We start from the raw sequence: 27,675 nt of genomic DNA on the forward strand, positions 1-27,675 counted from the left end.
GGTAAAGCCATGGCGTGTAGGTGCTGTATGTGCTGGGAAATGTTAGGAAGATGTTCCACAAGGCAGGTTAAGAACATAAGAATTTATGGAATGGAGAAACAAAAGATCTTGAAATAATATATATGAATCACATCATTCATTGAAATAGATAATGTGCTGAGGCGACCACTGATTTATAACCAGGTAAAACTATTTAAATATATATGTGTGTAGAGTAGTGAGGTAAAAATATAAGTGTGAACCGTTACTTATACATTCAAATATATTGGAAACCCTGATGTGGAGATGCCGGTGATGGATTGGGGTGGACAAATGTAAGGAGTCTTACAACACCAGGTTATAGTCCAACAGCTTTATTTGAAATCACAAGCTTTCGGAGCTTTGCTCCTTTGTCAGATAAAGCTGTTGGGCTATAACCTAAGGAATCTTACAACACCAGGTTATAGTCCAACAAATTTATTTTAAAATCACAAGCTTTCGGAGATTATCTCCTTCGTCAGATGAAGGAGATAATCTCCGAAAGCTTGTGATTTTAAAATAAATTTGTTGGACTATAACCTGGTGTTGTAAGATTCCTTACATTTGTCCACCCCAGTCCATCACCGGCATCTCCACATCAGGGCTATAACCTGGTGTTGTACGACTCCTTACTTTGGAAACCCTGTAATTGTTCATTTGCACCCTGCACTTGTATGGAGTGTGTGCTCCACTGTGCAAGAATGTTGCTACACGTGTAAAAACCTCTCCTGCTTATCCTTAGGATTGGCGTGTATGTACAAATGGCAACATTCCTGAAAATCTTGCCGATTTGCGATTGTGTTTCCATCTCTTTCTGTTCTTGAAATGGACATGCACAAGCTGTAAACTGTTATTCTCCAATAGGACGCCGGAGCTATTAACAGAAATGTAACGAGGTGGCCGAACACTGAATGAAGTGATCACGAAACTACAACAAAAAAAAACACGAAGAAAGAGGAAGTTGGGGGAGGTAAACTGTATCAATTATTTTTTATTTGCTGGAAGTGACGCAGCTCGGCAGCTTCTTGTCCGGAAGTATTTAATACAGGAGGACCTGCTGAAAATCCTCTGCCTTTCGATATAGCCCGAATCGGAGCATGGAGCCAGCCAGGTAGGAGCGACACATTCCGGCTTTCAGTCCAGTGATAGCGCTAATGGAAGGGTTGGCCGCGGGGGGCGGGCATCAAGTCATGGGGCAAAGCTCTGAAACCTCAGAAGCACATGAGCTGTGTTTGCGAACACAGGGGAGCGGAGAGAACAGCTGGGAATAGGGAAAGATTTGGAAATAGCAATTTGGACACATTATTTCCGTTAGACAAGCTGCAAACACAAGATGCGGTATTAAAAACATGTTGAGCAGAAAAGCAAACAAGGGTAGAGGAACTAAACCAGGAATTAATAACAGCTTATCGCATTTCGGTGGAAATAGCGAACAGTAGGAGTTATTTTAACTTTTGGCGATAGCGTGAAATGGGCGATATGGAATTGGCCGCTCAATTTACAGTACTCAGGATTTTCACTGTATAATGTTAAACTTAGCCCAGTATATGTAAAAAAAACGATGGTAATAGGTTAAATTGGTTTATTTTTGTGGACTCCGCTGTATTCTGGTTAGGTTGTTCCATAAAGGCGCAGTCCAATAATTTTTCATTGACATAATACATCCCTGGATAACGAAAGAGAATGAGAGTAAGATGAAGCAGAAAAAGGGGGCATATGACAGATGTCAGGTTGATAATACAAGTGAGAAACAGGTTGAATATGGAAAGTTCAGAGGGGAAGTGAAAAAGGAAATAAAACAGGCAGAGAGTATGAGAATAGACAGGTGGCTAATATAAAAGGGAATCCAAAAGACTTCTATAGGCATATAAATCATAAAAGAATAGGAAGAGGAGGGGTGGGGCCGATTAGGGTCCAAAAAGGAGATCTACACATGGAGTCTGAGGTACTAAATGAGTACTTTGCATCTGTCTTTACCAAGGAAGAAGATGCTGCCAAAGTCACAGTAAAAGAGGTAGTTGAGATAATGGATGGGCTAAAAATTAATAAAGAGGAGGCATTAGAAAGGCTGGCTATACTTAAAGTAGATAAGTTACCCAGTCGGGATGGGATGCATCCTATGTTATTGAGGGAAGTAAGGGTGGAAATTGTGGAGGTACTGGCCATAATCTTCCAATCCTCCTTAGATACAGGGGTGGTGCCAGAGGACTGGAGAATTGCAAATGTGACACTTTTGTTCAAAAAAGGGTGTAAGGATAAACCCAGCAACTACAGGCCAGTGAACTTAACCTCAGTAGTGGGGAAACTTTTAGAAACAATAATCCGGGACAAAATTAACAGTCACTTGGACAAGTGTGGATTAATTAAGGAAAGCCAGCACGGATTTGTTAAAGGCAAATAGTGTTTAACTAACTTGATTGAGTTTTTTGATGAGGTAACAGAGAGGGTTGATGAGGGCAATGCGGTTGATGTAGTGTATATGGACTTTCAAAAAGCGTTTGATAAAGTGCCGCATAATAGGCTTGCCATCAAAGTTGAAGCCCATGGAATAAAAGTGGCAGCATGGATACGAAATTGGCTAAGTGACAGGAAACAGAGAGTAGTGGTGAACGGTTGTTTTTTGGACTGCAGAGAGGTGTACAGTGGTGTTCCCCAAGGGTCAGTACAAGGACCACTGCTTTTCTTGCTATACATTAATGACTTGGACTTGGGTGTACAGGGCACAATTTCAAAATTTGTAGATGACAGAAAACTTGGAAGTGTAGTGAACAGTGAAGAGGATAGTGATAGACTTCAAGAGAACATAGACAGGCTGGTGGAATGGCAGATGAAATTTAACGCATAGAAGTGCGAAGTGATACATTTTGGTAGGAAGAACGAGGAGAGAATTATAAACTAAATGGTACAATTCTAAAGGGAGTGCAGGAACAGAGAGACCTGGGGGTATATGCGCAAAAATCGTTGAAGATGTTAGGGCAGGTTGAGAAAGCGGTTAAAAAGGCATACGGGAACCTGGGCTTTATAAATAGAGGCATAGAGTACAAAAGCAAGGAAGTTATGATGTTCATATCTTCTTATTTAAAAGTGATTGGTAGAAGGATTAGAGGATAGCTGAGGAAATTTTTTTTCACCCAGAGGGTGGTAGGGGTCTGGAACTCAGTGCCTGAAAGGTTGGAGAGGCAGAAACCCTCAACTCATTTAAAAAGTACCTGGATGTGCACCTGAAGTGCCGTAACCTACAAGGCTACGGACCAAGTGCTGGAAAGTGGGATTAGGCTGGATGGATCATTTTCGGCCGGCGTGGACATAATGGGCCGAATGGCCTCCATCTGTGCCGTAAATTTTCTTTGATTTCTAACCATTATAAAACACTGGTTTGGCCACAACTGGAGTACTGTGTCCAATTCTGGGCACCACACTTTAGGACGGATGTGAAGGCCTTAGAGAGGGTGCAGAAAAAGTTTGCTAGAATGGCTCCAGGGATGAAAGACTTCAGTTACGTGGAAAGACTGGAGAAGCTGGGGTTATTCCCCTTAGAGCAGAGAAGGTTGAGAGGAGATTTGATAGAGGGGTATTCAAAATCATGAAGGGTCTAGCCAGAGTGGATAGAGGGAAACTGTTGCCGTTGGCAGAAGGGTCAAGAACCAGAGGACATAGATTTTAAGGTGATTGGTAAAAGAACCAAGAGCGACATGAGGAAAAACCTTTTTAGACAGCGAGTGGTTATTATCTGGAATGCACTGCCTGAGCGGGTGGTGGAGGCAGAGTTAATTGTGGCTTTCAAAAGGGAATTGGATAAGTACTTGAAGGGAAAAAATTTGCAGCGCAATGGGGAAAGGGCGGGAATGGGACTAGCTGGATCGCTCTTGCAGAGCCGGCACAGGCTCGACGGGCCGAATGGCCTCCTTCTGTGCTGTAATCATTCTATGATTCTATACTCAAAATAATCAACTGCTTGAAAAAAAACTGAATTCAGATCCATTGGATTGCACGTTATGATAAATGAAAAATGTCATTGTTTGTAAACAAAGGGTTTGTTAAGCTGGTTGTCAAAGATAATTGTGATGCACTGTGACCATTGGTAGGATTTTCTTCAAGCACTGCAGTATTGTGTATCATTTGATCAATGTTGTGGGGCAGTCAGAGGTTTGGCAGGCTGTCAGGGAAACAGTTTACATAGTTCTAATGGGTATCATTGAGGAGATCAAAGAGAAAAAAAACTCCACATTTTTCCTTGGTCTGAGTCAGTGCGGAGTGCTTAGGGCGTTGATACCATTTTTAAAATTCATTCATGGGATGTGGGCATCGCTGGCAAGGCCAGCATTTACTGCACATCCCTAATTGCCCTTGAGAAGGTGGTGGTGAGCCGCCTTCTTGAACCGCTGCAGTCTGTGCGGTGAAGGTTCTCCTACAGTGCTGTTGCCTAAGGAGTTCCAGGATTTTGACCCAGTGACGATGAAGGAACGGCGATATATTTCCAAGTCGGGATGGTGTGTGACTTGGAGGGAACATGCAGGAGGTAGTGTTCCCATGCGCCTGCTGCCCTTGTCCTTCTAGGTGGGAGAGGTCACAGGTTTGGGAGGTGCTGTCGAAGAAGCCTTGGCGAGTTGCTGCAGTGCATCTTGTAGCTGATACACACTGCAGCCACGGGGTGCGCCGATGGTGGAGGAAGTGAATGTTTAGGGTAGTGGATGGGGTGCCAATCAAACGGGCTGCTTTGTCCTGGATGGTGTCGAGCTTCTTGAGTGTTGTTGGAGCTGCACCCGTCCAGGCAAGTGGAGAGTATTCCATCACACTCCTGACTTGTGCCTTGTAGATGGTGGAAAGGTTTTGGGGAGTCAGGAGGTGAGTCACTCATCATCAAACATACATGAGTGGGAGTAGTTGGGAAACAACTAGAGTTTAGTCCAGACTTGCATTTTCCGGGAAGCAAAAAAATAAAACATTGCTCGGGGCCCATCATCTTGTTCTGAGCTGTTTTTGCCCCAACGTACATGCAATTCAGCTCCATTTAAGCTTCTATTTTAGGATCAAAACGCTGTAATTAAACTTTTCCACAGGAAGTTAAAAGTCATATTTCAAGGAAATAACTCCTAACATCAGCATTATGTAAAGTCCCCCACAGCTTTCTTGAGAAGGGGAAATAATGCATATTTACGTGCCTTAGGATGTCCCAAAGTACTTCACATCCAAAGAATTACTGTTGAAGTGCAGTCACTGTTGTTATAAAGAGAATTGCCTACATTATCTAAGAAACAAAATTTGCGTTTTCCAGGGGAAAAAAAGCTTTGACCAGAGAAAAGATTACTGATAAATAGACAAAGAGACTTGGATTTGATTTATAGGATCCGGGAAAAATAAATAAAACCCAAAAAACTGAAAATGCTGGAAATCAAACAAAACCAATAAAATGCTGCAGACATCTTGAGCTAGAAGAGGCCATTAATTGGTTACATAAAAGATGTGATTAGCGGAGTTTAGCCTCAGCTGGATTGATTGCAGCATAAGTACTGCAATTTTCACTTCCTTATTTTATTGCATTTTGACTTTCAATAACTTCATTTTAACTGTTCAATACCAGGAGCAGAGGGTTCAAATACACAAATTTTCAAAAGTAGAACAAATTCATAAAGTTGCATGGGATCCCAGGTTTTATAAATAGGGCAGGGGGTACAAAAGGAAAGAGGTAATGCTGAACCTGAACAAATCATTAGTTAGGCTGCGGATGGAATATTGTTTCCAGTTTTGGGCACCTTACTTTATGAAAGATGTCAAGGCCATGGAGAGGGCACAGAAGAGAGTCAGTAAGATGATACTAGGATTGAGAGGTTTTGGTTATGAGGAGAGACGAGAGAAACTGGGACTCTTTTTTTTATTCGAACAATGAAGGTTAAGAGGAGATCCAATAGAGATGTTCAAAATTGTGAGAGGTTTTCATAAAGTAAATCAGTGAGTTGGTAACCTGAGAGCATGAATTTAAGATCATTGCCACAGTGGGTTGTTGGGACATGGCAGGCTTAACAGAAACAGTAGCTTTTAAAGGGGAAGTGAAGAAAAATTTTAAAAAGAAAAATTTGAAGTGTGTGGGGAAAGGGCAGGGGAATGGGACTAAGCGAATAGCCCTTTCAAAGAGCTAGCACAGACACGATGGGCCAAATGCTCTGAACATAGTATATGAATATTACAACAATTCACAAATCTGTTCTGAAGCAAATCTTTTCAGATCAATTTAATGTTTTGTTTTACCATTTGTTAACTGTTGGTTTTATGTAACTTTTCTATTAAAAGGGACAGCATGGAGCCTGGTTATAATGATGAAAGTGAGTCTTCGTTACCAAACTTAAGGCCACGGCACAGAGAGCTCATACCTACACCATGTGGCCCAGTAAGTATGACATGTTTATGTTGTTTGCGACTTTGCTGTTGTGACACTGCGTCATCAGCATGTTCAGTTAATGGAATAGGGCATGTTCTCATAGGCAGTTAATGCTTTCTTCTGGGAGGCTCCTATACCTATTGCAGTCCTTGATCTCTGCTTATGTTCCACTTTTGCCTTTAACACTGAGAGCAATATGGATTAAGGCAAGCTGAATTTCTGACATGTCTCCGTATCAGTAAGAACAACCCATACTCATGTTAGGATTCTTTGTTGATATTTGACAGTAACATCTCAATATTATCTCGATAGTCATTTTCAATTTATGAAACTTCTTCTGGACCTCCTTCCAGGTCCTCATTGTGTTGGATTCTGAGTTCACCTGGCCTGTTTGGTACTGCCATGGTTTTGACTCCATTGCATCATGGACGAATACCCTGCTGCATCAAAAAGATAATTTATTTTAAGGAGTGATTATTTACTATCACCTCCATGTCCTGGTCAGTAAATCTGGCTGTATGATGAGCCATTAGTACAATGTTTTGTTTACTCTTACACATTTCATAGCTGGATGAATGAAATGTTCACTATTTATGCTAGTTCAGTGACTCAGAAGTGCGAAAGGAGCCTTATTACTTTTGCGATGCGATTGGCTGACTTTCTGTCACTCCTGCTGTAGAATTTGGGTTTCATGTAAGTAAATTGCAATCAGCCCACAATGCTTTACAGTAGCTTTATCTTCGTGAAAAAGTGTTTGGGAAATGTTTTGTCTTAAAATAAGCAACATTTATATCACAATGCACATCACACACAAGTCAAGTGTTGATATTTCATTGTGTTGTGTGTTGCGAAGCAAAAGAAGAAAGGCTCGTCAAAAGCTTTTTGATGAAGATACTACCCTTTAAAAATAAACTTCAGATTTATATGAAATAGAAAAAAAAAACTTCTTTTTTTCTTTCCTCGCAGATGAAACAATGTTCAGAACTATCCCTGTTAGAGAAGTTCTACTTCTACATAGCACTTCTTTCTCTCATGACAATGTTAGCAGTTACAGTTGAAAGTATTGTAGAGCAGGCTTTGGCTGACCAAAGTGAAGTCCCAACCCAGGAAGATTTCACCATCTCAATGATACAGCTCATCGGTGTAGGTAAGATCCATTCAGTTTCTGCACCTTGAATGTGTGAAGATGCATTAGCATCTTAAAACAGTAGACTAGAAATTAGTGAGTGATATTAATGGACAAATGCTTAATGTGTATGCATGACATTCCTCTGTCTGCTATTTTAATGCAGGTATTATATTAAATGTGTTATCGCCTGCCTTAAAATAGTGACAAAGGACTGTCGCGTGAATGCTTTATGCGATCATAGTTAATATCACCTGCAGTGATTTCTGGACCTGCGCGTTGTGTATAACTATGTAATCACACATGATGATTTTTATTTGTGTTTTGAGATCACATTCTGCAACTCCGTTTGTTTTTCTGTGAAAACTAAAATCCAATGGCCTCATGTATGTCATATGAAAAATAGTTACAATGGGAGTGACGTGGCTCCTGAACTACTTGTGCTTTAAGCTGTAGCTATGGCCATTATTGCACCAGTTGTATTATAGAGGGAAAAAAAACTGAAGTGTACAAAAATGCAATGTTACCAGTGGTGGATTTAGAAAATTTTGAAGGGGGAAGTGAGCTCTGCTTGTGTAAAATTCAGTTCCTCGGCGGAGGTCAGGGGCACGTGCAGGAAATTTAGATTTTTGACACTTTTTTTGTGCTTTTTCCAACATTTTGAAGAGTATAGAAACATAGAAAATAGGAGCAAGAGTAGGCCATTCAGCCCTTCGGGCCTGTTCCGCCATTCAAAATGATCATGGCTGATCGTCTAACTCAGTACCCTCTTCCCGCTTTTTCCCCATATCCCTTGATCCCTTTAGCATTAAGAGATATATCTATCTCCTTCTTGATTACATCTAATGACTTGGCCTCCACTGCCTTCTGTGGTAGAGAATTCCACAGGTTCACCACTCTCTGAGTGAAGAAATTTCTCCTCATCTCGGTTCTAAATGGCATACCCCGTATCCTGAGACTGTGACCCCTGGTTCTGGACTCCCCAGCCATCGGGAACATCCTCCCTGCATCTAGTCTGTCTAGTCCTGTTAGAATTTTATATGTTTCGATGAATCACCTCTCATTCTTCTAAACTCTAGTGAATATAGGCCCAGTCGACCCAATCTCTCCTCATACGTCAGTCCTGCCATCCCAGGAATCAGTCTGGTATTGTGATTCAGAATCCGGAGCCAAAAATAAAAAGTTGTTACAAGTCGCAATTGAGTCTTGATTTATGCACACTCTGAGGTAAGTATAACACAAAAAGCCTGTATGTATGTAGGTGCCATAGCTTCTTTTGGAGCAGTATGCTGGTGTTTGATGAGTGTCTCCTTTCTCAGAGATGGATCAATCTGCAATTCTGTGCTCTAACAAGGAGCCTGGTTGAAAACTATTGGTCATTTCCAAGTGAGGTAGAACCTCAATGTCAATCAAGGCTGGAATCTGAACTCACAAGCCAATAAGCTGGAGAGCCCAATCTTGCATGACCAGAGCAATCAGATTGTCCTACATTATTTAAAGACATGGGATTAGTTTTTTTGAATAGTATGGTTGTAGTTTAAGTTTTCAAATATCAAGGGCTAGAAATTGGGTCATGTAGCACCTGTTGTTTCGGTGCTACGCGGCCTCCCGAAGTTCCAAAATGGCGTCCAGAATGCGTTCGCACGCTTCTAGCGTAATGTGCGCCGGATGCCATCTTGATAAAGGGTTTCGCGCACGCGCAGATAAGGAACGCCAGCAGCATGTAAAGTAGAGAGAATGTGTTATTCGCTGATTTAAAGTGATAGATACCATTTTGGCACTTAACGCTCCACTCAACGGGCATACAACGAGAGCCATGCTGCCACACGCAACGACATTGAACATACCAGAGGCGTCCTAAAGCAACGCTTCCACTGCCTGGTCCGTTCTGTTGGAGCCCTGCAGCACTCAGCTGAGCGGGTGTCAAGATTTGTCGTGGTATGCTGCATGCTGCACAACCTCACCGTTATGAGGGAACAGCCCTTGCCGCCGATTATCCGGCAAGACCCTGAGCCAGAGGCAGAGGAGGAAGAAGAAGAAGAAGAAGAAGAGGAAGAGGCTGAGGATGAAGGGGAGGAGATGGAGGGGGAAGTGGAGGAAGACGCAAGGGGGCAACAAGGAACACCGGCCCTGTCTGCCAGGGCTCTGCGTGCTCATCTGATCCGATATCCTTATGAGTGATATCAATAACGTGAACGACATTTCCCAGGTCACCAAATTCCCACCCGTCCTCTCCCACATGACCATCAAATTGCCCTCCATATGATTACACATTGCTTCCACCCTCAAGGGAGGCAAGAGCTGCCGGCTGCTCAAGGTAAGTGCTTTTTATAGCACTCCTTGTGGGCCAGGAGGAGCAAGAGTGCTCCCCTTGGCCCCTCAAGGAAGCCTTTGGCCTCCCTTCTGCCGTTCGCGGCCTCTCTCTAGCCCCTGCCCCAATCGCCGACCTCCCCGCAACCTGTCCCATGATCAGCCGCCCCCCACTTCCCCAAACCCTCAATTTGCAGCCTGCCCTGCAATCACGATTGCCGGGGACCACTCCCAAGGGTCCCTGACTGCGGCCTCCTGCCGCTGGTTTTCCCGCCTGGTAGCCAGCCAGTCCGTCAATTTGGTCGGCTGCCGGGCAGGAAATGGAAGAAAAATATTATAATGAGGTCCTGCCGTTAAATTCAGCAAGACTTCCGTGTCCCCGGCCTCGGCAAGTTTCCCCTGCACTCCCCCACACCCTCCCTGCCTCCCCGTAAATATCGGGGCCAATGTCCTAGTACCTTTGTCAAAGAATAGAGCTTTCTCACAGAATTTGGCCCAGCTTTGTGACCACTAGCTGGTACATGATTTGATGCGCAGCTGTTTATCATGTAGGGAGGCACTGCCTATAAATGCAGAGAGCAAAGTATTGTTTGTGCAGCACATTACACGGTGACCATATGGAAGCCCAATATAACAAACAGTTCCAGTAAAGCATAATGATTAGATTATAGCTGTGAGATTTGAATTGTCATCAAGTAAAGATGCAGAATGGCAATCAGAATGGTACCAGCTAGTGGTCACAAAGCTGGGCCAAATTCTGTGAGAAAGCTCTATTCTTTGACAAAGGTACTAGGACATTGGCCCCGATATTTACGGGGAGGCAGGGAGGGTGTGGGGGAGTGCAGGGGAAACTTGCCGAGGCCGGGGACACGGAGGTCTTGCTGAATTTAACGGCAGGACCTCATTATAATATTTTTCTTCCATTTCCTGCCCGGCAGCCGACCAAATTGACGGACTGGCCGGCTACCAGTTGTTGATTGCTGTCCACTCCATTTGCTCAGTGCCTCTTTAAATCGTGTTTGTTTCTAAATGAACCTTGCTCTAAGAAGTTCTGCAGTTGTCGACTACGTTGGCATCATTCTGTTCAATTGTACCGCAGCATGAGTCACTGACTGCAGGAGAGGAAGGGGAGGGATGGGGAGGAAATCAGAAGGGGGAATTGTTGCTGTAGTAGATGGAAGGGAACGAGATGCTAGGCTCAAGTTCTTTGACCCTAAAGTAGTGAGGGTTTTCAGAAAACAGAACTTTTGGTTAACTGTAAGATATCAGCTTTTTAAAAAATTGGTGATTACAGTAGAAGAGGATATGAAGAAATTAACTGCAGGCATTTTATATTTCCTCAGGAAATAAGTAGAGATTGCGGTTCCTCGCTAATAAATTTGTACTTTATTTAAGTGTTATCTGTGTTTTTACTTTAAAAGTGATTTGAAGTGTTTATACTTGCTTGTTTATGTTACCAAAATTTAGGAATGTCTCATTGAGTTTCCTAATACTAATGTCCAGCAAATTTGTTTGATTTGTACATTGAGAACTGTTATAGGAATTACAAAATTGTCATCTTTACAAAAAGATTTTCTGCAGCCACGGTTGTTTCAGCCAGAATTTCTGAACAGCAATGTCCCTTCAAAGGACAAGGGACAAGTTTACTTTCGTGAAAGTTTCTTCACTGTATGTTTGCAAATGAACGTCGTCTCCTTGGGCAAGCCTCCTATCAATACTTGGCCGTGAATGGGATACACTTTGCTGTGGGGTACAATATAAAGTCTACCCTCATCAACACCCACACAGATGGGAATTAACAAAACTTACTGCATGTAAAGATGCCGAGTTCCAAGATCAGCCGCCACTGGAACAGAAATGTGGGCCTGGACTATTGGGCAACACTGACCTGCCTGAAGATCTGCAGCATTGGGCATGAAGAGAATGTTAAGGAGCGGCATTGGTGAGCAGCATTTAACGTGCAACCTGAGTATGGTCCTGTCTCAGTGATGCCAGTTCAAATATGGGATGTACTTGCGCTCCCCAATCAACTGAGTCCTTGGCAAACTGCAGGCAAATGGAGGAGTCCAAAGATATTTACCATTCCAAATAAATTGGGTAATGAGATAGTTTTGCATCTAATGGCGGTACAGGGTATCCAAACTGAGAGCATTTGAAAACGGTAAAGGAACCCTTGAAGTACGATTCTTTTTCAGAAACAACAAATCTGCAGAGCAAAGCAATGGAAAAATACCTTCCGTTACTCAGGTCCTCCTGTCTATCAAAGCCATGGCGATGGGCATTGCAAAGCATCTTGTAGGACAGCACTCAGAGAGCAGTAACCCTTTACTGCTGTTGGCCAAGGAAAGCAGCTCTTGTCTGCCGGTGCATTAAGATACCAGCTGATCAGTAATGCAAACCTGTTCCTTAATGCATTGATTACTCAAGTACTAACGCACTGCACTCCCTGCTTCTCTCTCCCTAGCGTTCTGCATTTACTACGTGTTTCGTGGGGTTTTCCAGGAGAATCGCCAGGAGCTACTTGCCTTTATTCTGTCCATTTTATTTGTGGTGCTACGATCTGTGGTGAACTTTGTTGTAGCTTCAACAGATGAAAGAAAAGAAGTTGAGGTGAGTATTCCAAGCATGTTCTGTACTGTGCGATTTACTGGGTGCCTCCCCCGTCTTTTGAGTAATGAAATCATTGTGTTCAGCTTCCAGAACATAAAACTGTCTGCAGAAAAGGAAAGAAAATGGACTAGAAAAGGAGAGTGAACCAGAAAAGGAGAGAAAGAAAGTAAACCAGAAAAGGAGAAAAAGAAAGCAGACCAGAAAAGAAGTGAAGATGAAAAAGAGAGGAAGAAAGTAAACTGGAAAAGGAGAGAATGAACATAAAAGTGAGAAAGCAAGTAAACCAGGGGAAAGGAGAAAAAGAAAGCAGATCAGTAAAGGAGTGAAGCCAAAAAAGAAAGAAAGAAAGTGAAATTGAAAAGGAGAGAAAGCAAGTGAAAGTAAATGAACCAGAAAAAGAGAGAAGGAATGAATCAGAAAGGGAGAGTGAATCAGAAAAGGAGAGAAAGAGAGCAAGTCAGAAAATGAAAGAGTGAACCAAAAAAGGAGAGCATGCCAGGAAGAGAGGAATAGAGAGCCGGAGAGGGAAGGAGAGAAGAGAGAACTATAAAAGGAGACAGATACAGAAAAGGAGAGAAGGACACAGAAGGGAAGGAGGATAGAAAAAAAGAGAAACCAAGGATAACAGTGAAAAATAGAGGGGATGGAGAAAAATGAAAAGGCAGGGTCGAGAAAGAGAGAAGTAAGAAAGAAAACGAGGGGAAGAAAAAGAGAGACAAAAGGAAGGAGGAATGAGAGACAGATAGGAAGGATGGAGCAGTGAGAGACATGCAGAAGAAAAAGATGGAGTGATACACATGTGATGGAGGTGTGTGAGACAGACAGGGGGGAAAGGAGAGAGGGACATACAGAAGGGACGTTGTGCTAAAGAAATACATATACACAGAAGGGGAGGGAAGGAGAAAGACAGAAGGGACAGAGGACAGAGATGCACACAGAAGGGAAGGAACTAAAAGGGATGGAGGAGACTTTTTTCAGACTTATCAGTATCCTTGGTTACAGGGAGGAGAGGCTGATAACTTTTTAGTGGAATTGGTTGTAAAAATTGAGAACTGTTGAATTAGATTGTTTGAATTAGGGAGCTGGCTGACCCGGATCCCTGCCGATTCTGGAATTCTCCGGTCGGCCATGTAAGGAGCAGAGACTCCCTTTGCATGGAGTTCTCACTTCCCTGGCTCAGTCAGGACCCAGCATTCGATTAGAGGCTTTTATGCCAAGTAAAATTAGGTGTACCGGCATCCAGATGGATACAAGTGAACACACTGAGGGGAGAGGGAGGTGGGGGGTTGGGGGGGAAACCTAGGAGTGAGGAGCGGCCTGGATCCCTGAAGAAAAAGGAGTTTAAAAAATATATAATTATTGTATTGACTATCTTGTACAGAGGGCTGATGGCTGGAGTCACGGGGGGGGTCTCAGATGTTAATTGTATCTATGTGATTTATATCAATTAGTGTTAATTGTATTCAGGTGGTGGATATCAATTGGGGACTCTCCTGTATCCATTTATAGGAGGGTGTGTGATGTTGAGCTCTGTGAATAAAGGCTTGGAAGCAACTGAAGACCAGGCTCTCGTATTCTATCCTTCACCACCTGGCTATCCAATTTATAACATGGGAGCAGAGGATGGTTGCCTAAATTAGATTTTTTTGGACATAAAAAAAAGAAAAACTTGTAAGTCTGGTGGCCATTGTGGAAAATGGAAGAAAGCAAATTTAAAGCATCGAGGTACGATTCCCCACCGATATTCCTGGAGTTTGAACCGTATGACCAGTGGAAGAATGAGGTTGACATGTGGACATGGGTTACCACTCTGCCAAAGGAAAAACAAGGCATGTCCTTGAAGTTATTGCTTCCTGAACAAAGTAAAATCAGAAGTAGGGTATTTCCTGAGATGGATGCAGCTCTTTTGCATAATGATGAAGTTTTACCTATCAAATTGAATTTTCTGGATTAAATCTACAAGAAAGATAACCTGTTAAGTGCCTATGAGGCCTGGTCAGCATTTGATAGATTTCGGAAAATGGATGGTCATTCAATGGAAGAGTATATCATGGACTTTAACAAATTGTACAAAAGGTTGACAAAGTTCAAATTGGGAATCGCTGGATCGGTACTACTGTTTAAATTACTAGATTGTGCTAAGTTGTCTCATATGGACAGGCAACTGGTCTTAACTGGCATCCAGTTTTCGGAAAAAGTGACTCTGTTGGATCAAATGTTTGCTGCCTTAAAAAGAATTTCTGGGGAAGCAGTCATTCCCTTCAGCCTTCATGGAACACATGGGGCCTTCCGCTGTGACACAAAGAATAGAAGATTCGATGGGAGTAGAAGACATGGCTTGACTAGGTCAAACCACAGAACAGTCACACTACGGAACTAGAAGCAGAAGTCCTCGTGATCGTGAAGTTTTGGTGGCTGCCAATAAACTTGAGGATAAACGAGTAAGAGAGGCAAAACAAAGGGAGTTAGATAGTTGGAAAGTACTTGGAGTTTATTCTGAGTTAACAGATAAGGATCAACCAGCTTTGTCACATAGATGGGTTTGTATTGAAAAAGTCCTTGCAGATGGAACTTATAAGGCTAAAGCGAGGTTGGTAGCTAGGGGTTTTGAAGAGAAACTGGATGATACAGATGTTTTGAGTGGATTCTCCCACTGCTGGAAAGGTTATCTTAAAAAATCTTTTTGGCTCTTTTGGCAACATTTTCATGGGAGTGTAGGTCAATTGACATAAAAATCATATTTCTGCAGGGTGATCCTTTTCAGAGAGAAATGTTTCTGAAACCGCCTAAAGAGGCAGCAGATGCGGAAGAAAACTATGGAAACTAAACAAATGCGTTTATGGCCTGAATAATGCTTCCAGGGTGTGGTATTTTTCGGTGAGATCTGTTTTGCTGAAAATGGGTTGTGTTCGATTAAAAGCAGATCCCGCAATGTTTTATTGGTACCATAACGGAAAACTTTCAGGCATCTTCATGATGCATGTTGATGATTTCTTGTGGGGTGATACTGCGAAATTTGAGAAATTCGTCATTAATAAGATTAGAGTAGAATTTAAAATTGGGAGTCAGGCCTGTGGGGCTTTTAAATATATTAGTTTAGATATTAAGCAGAGTCTGGTATAACTTTAAATCAACAGTCCTATTTAGAAAGTGTTACTCCTATCCTGGTGAATCGTATTAGATCATTACAGAAAGGTGATGTTATATGTAAAAAAGAGACAGAGCAATTACAAAGTTTGATTTGGTCAGTTGAATTGGTTGTGCACTCAGACTAGATCAGATGCTAGTTTTGATGTGTTGGAGTTAAGTACTTCAATGAAACATCCCATAGCAGAGAATGTTTTAAGGGCAAATAAAACATTACAAAAATTAAATATACTTAAGTTCCCATCCTTAGGTGGCCTAAAGTAGATGAAGCTAGTTATCTTCCTGATGGCAGCTGTTTTCATAGTGTTTCTTTTGGGTGAGAATGAGAAATGTTGTCCTTCAGCTTGGGAAACTAAGGTTGTTAAAAGTACTCTGGCTGCTGAAACACTGGCTCTTGTAGACACAGTGGATATGGAATTCTATTTGGCAAATATCTTGAATGAAATCCTGTACAATGGGAGTACTGAAGATAGTATACCCATTGAATGTTATGTAGACAATCGTTCATTGTGGGATAATGCACACTCTCTACAAAAAACGTGAGGGAGAAAAGATTATGGATTGACCTTGCTAGCTTGAAACAAATGCTGGAGAGAAAGGAAATCTCTAAAATTAAATGGGTGGATTCAAGCCATCAACTGTTGGATTGTTTTACTAAAAGAAGTACATGTACGAAGAAATTATTAGGGGTCCTGGAGAAGGGTCACCTCACAATGTAATGCTTTAAATAGTATAAGTTGTACAGAGTATGGAAGTTTTTAATTTTTGAAGTTTTGTTTAGAGAGAAGGGAATCTGTTAATTGTATCTGTGACATATCAATTAGTGTTAATTGTATTCAGGTGGTGGGTATCAATTGGAGACTCTATTGTATCCATTTATAGGAGGGTGTGTAATGTGGAGCTCTGTGAATAAAGGCTTGGAAGCAACTGAAGACCAGGCTCTAGTAGTCTATCCTTCACCACCTGGCTATCCAATTTATAACATCAGATGTCAGATGAGCCGTGAGGAAATGGCTTAAAAATAACAAAGTATAATAAAACAAAAATTTGCTTCAACAAGATTGTGTGCTCAGCCCTGATCATCCCCTTTACCATCAATACATATCTAGAAAATAAATAAAACATTTATAGATAGTAGGGATATCAACAGGAAAATATTGAAAACGCTGAAGATTGCAATTTGATATTTGCATAAAATGTTGCTTTCCTGGCAGAGGGGAATGCCTTTCAATGCACTTGTGAAATACAGTGAAACCTGTATAAAGGGACACCTCCAAAAAAGGGACACTCATTGACAGTCCCCAATAATTTACTGTACATACAATGAACATTTTGAAAATAGGGACACCAGCAAATAAAGCACACCTGATGCAAGTCCCTTAGGTGTCCCTAATTTACAGGTTTCACTGTACTCTGTATATTTAGTAAAGGATGTTGTGCAAGTGGGAGCAATGAAAGTTCTCTTGTTAACAGCAGATTACACTGTGCAAATTAAAAATGAAAATGCTTTGTGATTTTGTGTCTAAACATTAGTAATTGTTTTGGTTATAAATATAGAAACATCTCTGGCTTTATTTGTAGTAGCCACATAGATCAGTGACTAGTTTAATCCTGTGAAGGTCCTCCCAGGATCCAGTGAATGTGACAGGACAAGGGCCTACCTGAAGATAGTAAATATTCCTTGGTCCAACTCTAACTGCATTGCCTGATATGGTCAGATACTGAAGCAAAAAGAACATCCATATCATAGGTGCGGATTTGAGGGATCTATTGTGTGTTGAATGCAATGATCTGTGCAGAGTTAAATTCTTGGGTATGTTGGATGCCCGTTGTTACCGTTGTAGCCACTGTAAGTGAAAGAGAATAGATTTGAGCTGCTTTTCCAGGCATTTCTCCTCTGCACAAATAATGCCACTTCTCACTTTATGACTGACAGACATTACTGAGCTGGAGTAAAGTCAGCATTGAGTATAAGATGGGGCACAATCTGATCCTTTTTCGACATAATGTTCCGCAACATTTCAACATCAGGATACAGCCCTCTCTTGGTTGCAAAAATTCTGACAATGTTTAAATCCAATAGAAACTCAGAACTTCTCAGACCTGCCTCCAGTCACAGTCTGCATCATTAGTTGCTGAGCAAAACGGTCTTTTCTGAAAGAATAACCCAGACTTTTTAAATGTTTATTTTGTTTCCCCGTTATTTTGGGTGCTGATGCTGATCTCCTTTGGCTATTTCCAGATTTATCGGGGGCCTGGTTAATTTCTAAGCTGCTTTATGGCGCTCTCAGCAAGGAGCCTAATGTATTGGATTTTAAATCATTTTTAAAAATGTATTAATTTGTTTGGGACTAGAAATTCCTGTGTCTCTTAGAGCGCAAGATTTGTGGAATCTGAACGGGAGGGCGGGAATTTGGAGCAGAACCAATTCTGCTGGGTCTTTGCCCCTATTTGACCACGATTCAAAATTTTGACTGTAGTGAGGGAGGAGAGGGGAGAGGGCAAGTGCTCCCTGCACTCACCCCTCTCCTGTAATGATGACACTGGAAGAAACGGACTGGCAGGATGATGTCAGACATCCACCAGTTCTACCTCCGTTGTCCCTGGCGCACTGCATGACACAGGTATACAGTGTGTGGTGGGACTAAGTACTGGTGGAAATGGGGCCCCTGAGTATTTTTTCAATAATGCAGTTTCTGTGCATTTTTCTTCCAGATACGATTTGCGTGCATTGTGGTTTTCGGGATTTTTCTTATGACAATAAGTATCATTTACCTGGTTAAGAGTCCCAGCATGATGGCCTTCAGAGTGGGTGGAGCCTTTGAAAGTTCTCAGTCACAGTACTTCACGCTGAACCTCTGCTTTTCTATGGTGACCTTTGATCTTCAAGCTCAGGTAACTGAAAAAGTTAACACCGTTTTATGAGTTAGCACAGGTAATTTTTCTGGAGCATGATTTGATTTTTGTATTTTATAAGCCCACTTTGAGCATTACAAGTCTATCATTGATGGTAAATGATCAAACCATGCTCTGCTCTAGTCTGTATCTGTGATTCTCACTCACTGTCCCAGTCTGTATCTGTCTCTACCTCTCCATGAATCCTCTTGACCCCTCCAATCCCTCCGTGTTGTCAGACTGCTTGTCCAACATCCAGTCTTGGATCAGCCGCAATTTCCTCCAGTTAAACAGTGGGAAGACTGAAGCCATCATCTTCTACCCCCGCCTCCACACCCTAGCCACTGATTTCATCCCCCTCCCTCGCCACTGTTGAACCAGACTGTTCACAACCTTGGTGTCCTATTCGACCCAAGCTGAGTCTTAAACCCTATATCCTCTCCAGTACATAGACTGCATACTTCACCTCTCTAATATTGCCTGCCTCTGCCCTGCCTTAACCAGTCTGCTGCTGCAACCTTCATCCATGCCTTTGTCACCCCCAGACTCCCTCTCCTAAGGACTGCACTTTGATGTAAAGGGAAAGCTTGCGTGCTCCTATGACCCTGAGAGCTACGCTGGGCTACCCAAGTCGGACAAGTTGAATGGTAGGAGCCAGACTAAAGGAAGTGCATTGATCTTCCTGGTAGCGGTTTGCGAGTTAGGATAACTATCTGTCCACCTAAAAATGCCTTTTGTTATGGAAACAATCCAGAGACCAGACAAACCTGGTACAAACTTGCAAATATAAACATCAACTGTGGAAAACCACGATCTGCTGGATGTAAGGCAAGATGATACTCTGATCAGAGTCAAATATCTTGCTCTGGAAGACAGCAGTGGAAGAAATGGATTGCCTTACCTGCCACTAGGTACAGGAGATTCTAACTAATTAACTAACTAATACCTCCAGACTTGACTATTTCAATCATCACCTGGCCGGTCTCCCATCCTCCACCCTCCATAAACTTCAGCTCATCTAAAACTCTGCTGCCTGCATCTCATAATGCACCAAATCCCGCTCACCCATCGCCCCTGTTCTCATTGAATTGGTTCCCAGTCCCCCAATTCCAGCAATATAAAATTCTCATCCTTGTGTTTAAATCCCTTCATGGTCTCACCCCTCCCTATCTCTGTAATCCCCTCCAGCCCTCCAACCCCCCCCCCAAGGAATTCTCTGTTACTATGATCCTGGCCTCTTGTGCATCACCCCCTCCCCTCACCGCACCATTGGTGGCCATGCCTTCAGTCGTTTAGACCCCATGCTCTGGAATTCCATCTCTAAATACCTATCTCTGAACCTCCCTCTCCTTCTATAAGGCCTTTCTTAAACCCATCTCTGACCAATCTTTTGGTTTCCCCTTCTAATATTTCCTTCTTTGATTCAGCGGCCATCTTTATCTGGTTAGGCCTCTGTGAAGCACCTTGAGAAACGTATCTATGTTAAAGGCACAATATAACTGTTGCTGTTGTTGTAATCTGCCCAAACTCTACCAATAATAGCAGTTGTGAGTTTTCTAGGCCCAACACTTTGAATATTTCAGACCTGCTGCTGTCCCACGCAATCGGGAGTACAATCGGGTCAGCTCTCCCATGATGCCAACTCTGCGTCTATTCTGGCTCGGCTGTTTGTTTTTTTGGCTATTTGAATGTCGCCAGCCGAGAGCTTTGGAAAGCTCTTTCTCAATCCTGCTCTTGGGTGGATTTATTTTCTAGAGCTTTGGGCCTGTGAAATTCTAACAGGTAAAACCAATGGTTCCAGAATAGACGGAGACAGTTGGAGCTTTAGAAAAACGTGGGGATGATTTTCCACAGGGCTTCTCCCGCTCCACATCTTTGGCGGAAGTTAGGCGAAAACCCTGTTTACGCGTATAAACACGGTTTCTGCCGGACTTGCGCCAGTTATGGCGGTGGCGTGGGAGAAATTCCCAGTGCTTTTGAGGAAATTCCCAGTGATGGTCTGGTTTTGAAGTCTCACTTTAGCCACGTTGCAAATTCACATTCTAAATTTGCAAATTCACACAAAAAGTTGAATTTGTGACAGGATGCTCACTCTTGCCGTGAGTGTGGCATCCAATTAAAAAGTAGCATGAATACTCCCCCCGGCCCCTTAAAAATCTTCCCACCTCCTTCCATTGCCTTCCGTTCCCCCCACCTCGCCAGAATTTCCTCACCGACCCCCTTAAGGGCCTGGTTCTGGCTCGGCTCGGTAGAGGAGCAGTTAGATCGGCAAACCGCCTGTCAGCTCACCAAAAAATCTTCTAATGAGGCGCGTCCATGAAAATGACCTGAGGCCCTCGCTGGTGCCATTGGCTGGGCAGTGCAATCACTCTGCCCATCCCCCGCCCGAGACGCACCCAAAATGAGAACAAATTTAGCAGAACCATCCTCAGTTGTATGCTTCTTTCTGAAAAGTAAACCATCTAGCTAATAAATATTGCTTCTCCTCCTCAGCTCTGCCTGTGTATACTTGTCTTGACCTCAGGAATGCATCACATTTCGTTGCAGCATAGTATCATCCTGGGAGTGGGCATCTTCTGGGTCATCTTAAAAGCTGTCATTGGCCTCACAGCTGTAAGTATTAGTTTTTTTTGTCAGCTGGTGTCTTACATGTACAGAAACCAGTCACCATATTCAGGAATTTCTTATTCAAGCTACTATAGAATTTCTGTTTGGCCAATATAGAATGTACATGCTTTACCTCTAGGGATGCATCCTACTTTATCTATGTCCAGAAAACTTAGGTGCAGGTTGAAAGAGCCAAGGCTTAGGGACCATCCAAGTGTGCGCAGGATAACTGCTGACGTTTAATAGCTAAAACCGTGTGTCGGTACGGGCAGTGGTAAATTTCTTCTTGCTCATTCAGCTCGGGGCTGAGTGGGAAGAATACCAGCCGCAGCGAATGGTCTAAAATCAGTGGGCCAGGCTGGCTGGTTCATCGTTAACAGAGCTCTGAAGTACTACGGAGCTGCCAGGCTCATGTATAAAATTACCAAATATGCCACGGCGGGTTGAGTTTTTTCCAAATTTCCATTGCAAGGTGTGCCATCTTGGAGCCACTTCAAACCCTGCCTACCCCTAAAGGGAATCATTAGTTGGTTGTTAGGCAGCTGGCAATTGTGGTTTGAGCCCTCGCTAGATGGAAAGCTGGTATTAAGATCTCCTCACATTTGGTATGGTGACCAGCACAACTCACCATAAAACACAGTACGTTGCCACTATTCTTCTGACCACACTGTAAACGCACACCACTTCCTATTGAATGGTGAATCCGCCAGTTGGATGTACAGAGCTCCAGCTGCAGCTGCTTGCCTCTCTACTACCCAATCCTGGTAGGCACCTGGGTATATAAGCACCTGCTCTCATAACCGGCCTCCAAGTAATGCCTTGAAGCGCATGTCATCATAAGTCTCAGAGTTTCTTCGTCAGTTACATGACAGACGTCTGCCTTCAGCGCAGTAGGGGGACCTACACGGGCAGTTTCTGTTGTGCTGGTCACCGTGCTGCTTACTCATCACCAATGCTTAATCCTCGTGGGGGCTTTGGCAAAGAGGAGTGCCTGCTGTGAGGCTGACTAACCCTCAAGGGTATCCAGTGACAGTCCAGTGTGAGGCAGAGCCCTCACTTCCTGGAACCACTTTCCCTTTCTTGCCACAAGCCCACCTCAGAGCTTGATCCTGGATCTTGCACATGGGTTGGAGGAAACCCTACATAATGCATGTCTAGGTGTTTTGAACCTCGAAGGAGAACCGTTTGGACACATCTTATACATCTCAGGAATTCAAATAACATAATTTCACAGTTTTAAACTGCATTCTTATATTGGGTGTCAACAAAGGACTAAGTATAGGACAATACTGCATGAAATATAGAAGCAGAGGAATGTTTTAAGAGAAAATAATCTCAGAAATGAAACCACGTGATAAAACAGACGAGTTGGTCAAAAATAGATAATCAGAAAAAGGGAAAATCTTACTGTGGTTCATTTAAAATATCCTGAACTATAAATGATTGAAAAATAAAGTAATCTTGAGTTTGGGTGATACAGTTTGTTGGTACAGTGTTCATTTAGTTAGGTTCAAATCCAACACAGAATGGTGAGATGAAGATCACCATCATGACTTTGCAGTACAAAAATTGTAGTGATTCCAGAGAAATCAGACTTTCCTTGTTGTTCCTGTATTTTTTTCTTGTGGTTTTCATGTTTTTTCTTGTATTTTCTCCTTGGAATTTTCTTTGTTATCCTTGTGCTTTTTTCTGGAAAAATCATAAGGAAAATATGGTTTTCTGCACTGGATGGACAGTTGCTACTAAGAACGTCTCACAATTGGCATGATGACCAACACAACTCACCATAAAACATATCAGTACAGTGCCACTATTTTACAGATGGTTTTCTTGGGTTTCTTTCCCCCACATGATCACAAGACTGAAAAGGTACCAAGAAAGTTAGAGAAACAATAACATAGAATGAAAGGAAGGAGGAAACAAGGCTTCCAGAGCATAGAAATCCACCTAGTTGAGAGCTGGTTTACTTTTTAAAACTACAATGGATCCCATATACTGAAAATTATTAGGTTGATGTTGCCTGGCAACATCACCATGAACTGTAATGGGCCAGTTTAAAAATAATTATATAACCTGTTAATGAATTTCTAATGATTCACCACAAAACACCTCTCTCTTTCATGTTTCCTGACAGGTGATGATTTTGTCTTAATGTTTTCCCTGTAGCCTTACGCAATTCATTTCCTTATAAAATACTGGAATTCCAATAGATATGAGAGCACTGAGATTGGACACTCCCACTTAGGGTTGGTGTAGCAAATGGAAATGTTGCACTGGTGAAATAGGAGATCTTCTTCAGAAGTTGATCTTCAAAGGTACTGTTGGGGCAGAATGTGGGGGTCCTCATCCTGAAACTGACCATGTTACACCTGAATACTCAATGATGACAACTGCTCTAAAAATGGAAAACTGCTTCATTCCCTAGTGCTGATTTCACTTGCTTGTTGTGTTTGTGCTTGAGTTTACAGTATCGTACTTCATTCTCGGTGCTGACCACCTGCAACTGGTTCATTTCCTTTTTTCCCCTCACTATTTTTAGTTTAACTGAATGCCATTTGTTTCACTTACACTTAATGTGAATAGTTGCTAAAATTAGATCATTGTCAGTGAGAAAAAACAGGGCATATTGCAAACCCTTTGAACCAGGTTTATATAAAATGGCAGATTATAAACCTGTAAACCTGGCTCAGCCTGAAACACTGACCCCTCTGTTCTCTCCACATATACTGCCCGTCTCCAGGATTTTCTGTTTCCTTTCAGATTTCCAGCATTTGCAGTTTCTTGCTTTTTACTTGAAATTAATGAAGCTGGGGTTTACTTGGAGTGAAAAAGATTGAAAAACCCATTTAAATGACTGGGACTCGGTTTACTTTGAATGAAGTAGATTTTTGAACTTGTTGAATGAGGCTGGGTTTATTTGGAATGAAACTAATTGAAAACCCATCGAAGTGAATGGAGCTGGATTTATGTAGGATGAGACGGCATGTAAATTCATCCAATTTCATTTCAATTCATGGCACTGTTTGAAGAACAGTGGGGGATTTCTCCTGGTGTCCTGGCCAACATTTATCCCCCAACCAACACCATGAAAAAATTAACTGTCCTTTTTCTTATCTCTGTTCATGGAACTGTGTGTAAATTGGCTGTTTTCTCTTAGATTAGACTTTTTCTCAAGACTTGGGTAATTTAACCACTGTGCTTGCCAGAAATAAGTATAGTAACTCCTGACATTGACTGTAAGTACAGTAAGACCAGACTGTAATGAAACAGTAAAAATCTAAGCTGCCAATAACTGATCAACAGACTAATATAGAATTGAGAAGTTTGATAATACAAGATGAAAAGTAATACTGGCTGCTGCAGTCTGTACAAATGTGAACATTGAGTATTGGACCCATTCTGTCAATGGAATGGCTTCTCATAAGCAGAGGTTATTACCAAAGGACAGCAATTACCTGCTGCTCTTTGTGGATCATTCGTGTATAAAACTGGCAGTCCTGGAGTCAGACTGGATGTCACTCCAAGAAAGTGATTTCAGTACAGGACTTCACATGTGATCCCAGTAGAATCAACTTTGTGCTACTGGTGAATAAAAATCCACACATAATATTTTGAGCGTTGATCCAATGATAATGGCAGTGACGCTAACAGTTAGATGGTGCTGATACCAAAGGGCCCACCTTATGAACGCATGCTACCTGTAAAGGGCCCTGTCTGCTGGCCACACATTTCAGGAATTCGCAGTCTATTAGAATTAACAGTCAGAAAATCATGGTCGGCATGCTTGTGATTTCCTGTTATTTGCAGCCAGTGAGCGAGGCTGTCTGCTGGGAGCACACCTCTGTGGAATTGGCCCTAGTGGGTGCAAGCAGCAGCTGGATTCCATTCTCATCCTGAGAAATAATCAAATAAGTTTTTTCTGGTCAAAGAAACATGGTCTTCTGAAATTCCTGAATGTAACGAATGTCCCACTCACCGTTGTCCATATGGCAGTGGATAGTGAGTCTGTCACAGTTGCTCTATTTTTGAAGCCTTCATAGAGCAGCTTCAATAAAGGCTGGTTGCACATTTCAAAAACAGAGCTGCTGGACTGATTGTGGCTGACTTGTTGAATATTGCCGTCTCTACGGTAATTGCTCTACGGTAATTTCTGAGCTTCTGCCATAATCAGGCCTTCACTCTCTCTGACAGGACAGCAGTGCCCTCCCAATGACAGTTGTATTTATCCGCTAGTTCCTCTCAGGATTGATCGAAATGTAACAAGATCCTTTCATTCTTACAGATCCTAAAGGAAAAGAAGATTCTTGTGTGGCTATTCATGGTGCAAAATTTACCAGAAGTGGCTTTTCTGGTATATTTGCTGAATCTGGTGAGTAGTTTAATAGAGGGTTTTTTATATTTATATTTACGAGATTTGAATCAGGCTGCAGATATGTGGGACAGTGTACCTGAATTTTACACACCAGCACAGTTCCAGAGGATCCGAGAGATGGAGACCAGTTCTCTTTTCATAGTTTCCACCAAAAAAACAAATTTCATTTGCATTTGATGCTGATGGGGATATTGATGTAATAAGCAGGATAGCTTGTTGAAAGCAACTCAGAAGTGCACTTTTCCCAGTATTCATGGACAAGATAGAGGAGCTTATTTCTAGTAATGTTCAGGTACATTTTCTGCCTTGCAGTGTCAATCTGGCTGGTAGGATTTGAGCTGCAGGGAACGTGACATTGGGCACCCCATCGCTCCCACCCAATCACCCCTGGAAAATCCCCCATTAATGTTTTATATTTGGCCTGGACACCCGTGTTATTTAATCCTGCTTATTCTGAGTGTTGGCCTCATTTTGCATTTGTGCTATGTGCTAATGAAGGCCTTTAATAGGCCTGCTCAATCTCCTGATGTTTGGGTGGAAATACTTCTGCCCATTCGGACCAGACTTTAAAGGTAAGTTAGATGGGTAAATCAACTCTCTGGGGCAAAGGGATTATAAAGTAAACACAATTTGTTTCCCTACAAGTGCTCAGTGCCTGTGTGCTCAGTGTTTTTTACCCCGGTGCTTCCCTTTGGTGCTAATGTATGTTTTCCATGTCTTACTTCCTAATATTGTGCACCTTCTAGGTGCAGCCTCAGTGGAAGGACTAGGTGAGGTGACTGGCTGTTAATCAGAGTCTCTTGGGATTGAGGTGTTATGCTTCCTCGTGCTGGGCCATGAGATGGTCCTTGAACTATCTGCACCCCATTTGCTGCAGCGGTGGCTGTTTGGTTACGTCCACTTTCTGCCACATCACTCCCATCACCGCTTATGACTGGAGTGAGCCTTTGACTTAGTGGTGGCATTCCCGCCTCAGAGTCAGACGATGCAGCGTTCAAACCCTACTCCTGGCAAGTGGAGACCGGAGCTTCAATTCTGAATTATGGGTTGACTTCCAATGGGATAGGTGTGTGTGTGGCCCCTCCGCATCAAATGGGTTGTGGGAGCCCATAAAACCCTCCCGCCATATAGGACTAATGACCCAATCGGCTGGTAGAAAGATGGCTACAGTCATGAAAGGAGTGTTCATGTCGCGGCCTGTCAGACTGTTAATTAGCCTGTGAATCCTTCCACTACTTCACACTGTTCTCCAAGGGAGCAGTGTAAAGATATAAAAACATCTACCAGTCATGAATATGCTGACTAAAATGGAGGTGGATGAGTATCTGGTTCAGAACAGGATTGAGAGTGAAAAGGATAAGGATAACCATAGCTGCTCAGATACTCTGGAACAATATGGTTCCATTCTACCTGTGATCATGGAAATAGCAGTGGAATGCAACCAGCCATGTGATATCAGATTCATATTATGGAGTTTTTGTTCGATTAACCTTAGAGGACAGGGATAACTTTATCGGATTTTAAATGTGGCCTCATGCGCATCCCCGATTTTCATCGCTCCACCATTGGTGGCCGTGCCTTCAGCTGCCTAGGCCCAAAGCAGTGGAATTCCCTCTCTGCCTCTCTACCTCTCTCTCCTCCTTTAAGATGCTCCTTAAAACCTACCTCCTTGACCAACCTGTGCTAATATCTCCTTATGTGGCTCAGTGTCAAATTCTGTTTGATAACGCTCCTGTAAAGCGTCTTGGGACGTTTTTCTACATTAAAGGCGCTATATAAATGCAAGTTGTTGTTGTAAGTTTTACACCTGGTCTCTCACCTCCCTCGGGAGATTAAACAAATTGGTGCAGAGCCTGTCAGTGTAAACCGTACATGTTCTGTTGGAAAAAGTGAGCTTAATAAGCCTGAATGGTCAATCCCTGTTCCATACTTTAAATTCTTACTGGGGAGTTCTGACTGAAGTATCTGTTGTGTTTACATGTCTTTTTCTATTCCATTATAACTCTGAAGGTTATCACCGAATGGGGATTGAATGGAACTTATGTTCTAGAAGCTGGTGCAGTGACTGGTGCTTTGATTTCTGTCGGCATCAAAGTTGGGCTGTTTTGGTCGATGATCAAAGTCTCCCGCTGTTTTGGTCAAGGCCTGCATGAAAGAAGTAAGTTGGCATCTTTCAGGCCTTCAGGTACTGATGGGGGGGCAAAAGTGCCAGAA

The 27,675-nt window shown here is 42.5% G+C and overlaps 1 protein-coding gene across 1 annotated transcript in view; it reads left to right on the top strand.

The window, feature by feature from the left end:
• Positions 1-1,050: 1,050 nt before the first annotated feature.
• LOC137301044 (uncharacterized) overlaps positions 1,051-27,675 on the top strand; it is a 36,984-nt gene continuing 10,359 nt past the window's right edge. The window contains exons 1-8 of the mRNA XM_067970421.1: positions 1,051-1,129; positions 6,307-6,403; positions 7,361-7,541; positions 12,295-12,440; positions 18,303-18,482; positions 20,976-21,095; positions 25,372-25,458; positions 27,472-27,619. Of these exons, the coding sequence (XP_067826522.1) occupies positions 1,116-1,129; positions 6,307-6,403; positions 7,361-7,541; positions 12,295-12,440; positions 18,303-18,482; positions 20,976-21,095; positions 25,372-25,458; positions 27,472-27,619 (973 nt within the window). The 5' untranslated portion in view covers positions 1,051-1,115. The remainder of the gene's footprint in view (positions 1,130-6,306; positions 6,404-7,360; positions 7,542-12,294; positions 12,441-18,302; positions 18,483-20,975; positions 21,096-25,371; positions 25,459-27,471; positions 27,620-27,675) is intronic.

The sequence above is a fragment of the Heptranchias perlo genome, chromosome 32 (assembly GCF_035084215.1).
Source record: "Heptranchias perlo isolate sHepPer1 chromosome 32, sHepPer1.hap1, whole genome shotgun sequence".
In the NCBI taxonomy this organism is placed as follows: Eukaryota; Metazoa; Chordata; class Chondrichthyes; order Hexanchiformes; family Hexanchidae; genus Heptranchias; species Heptranchias perlo.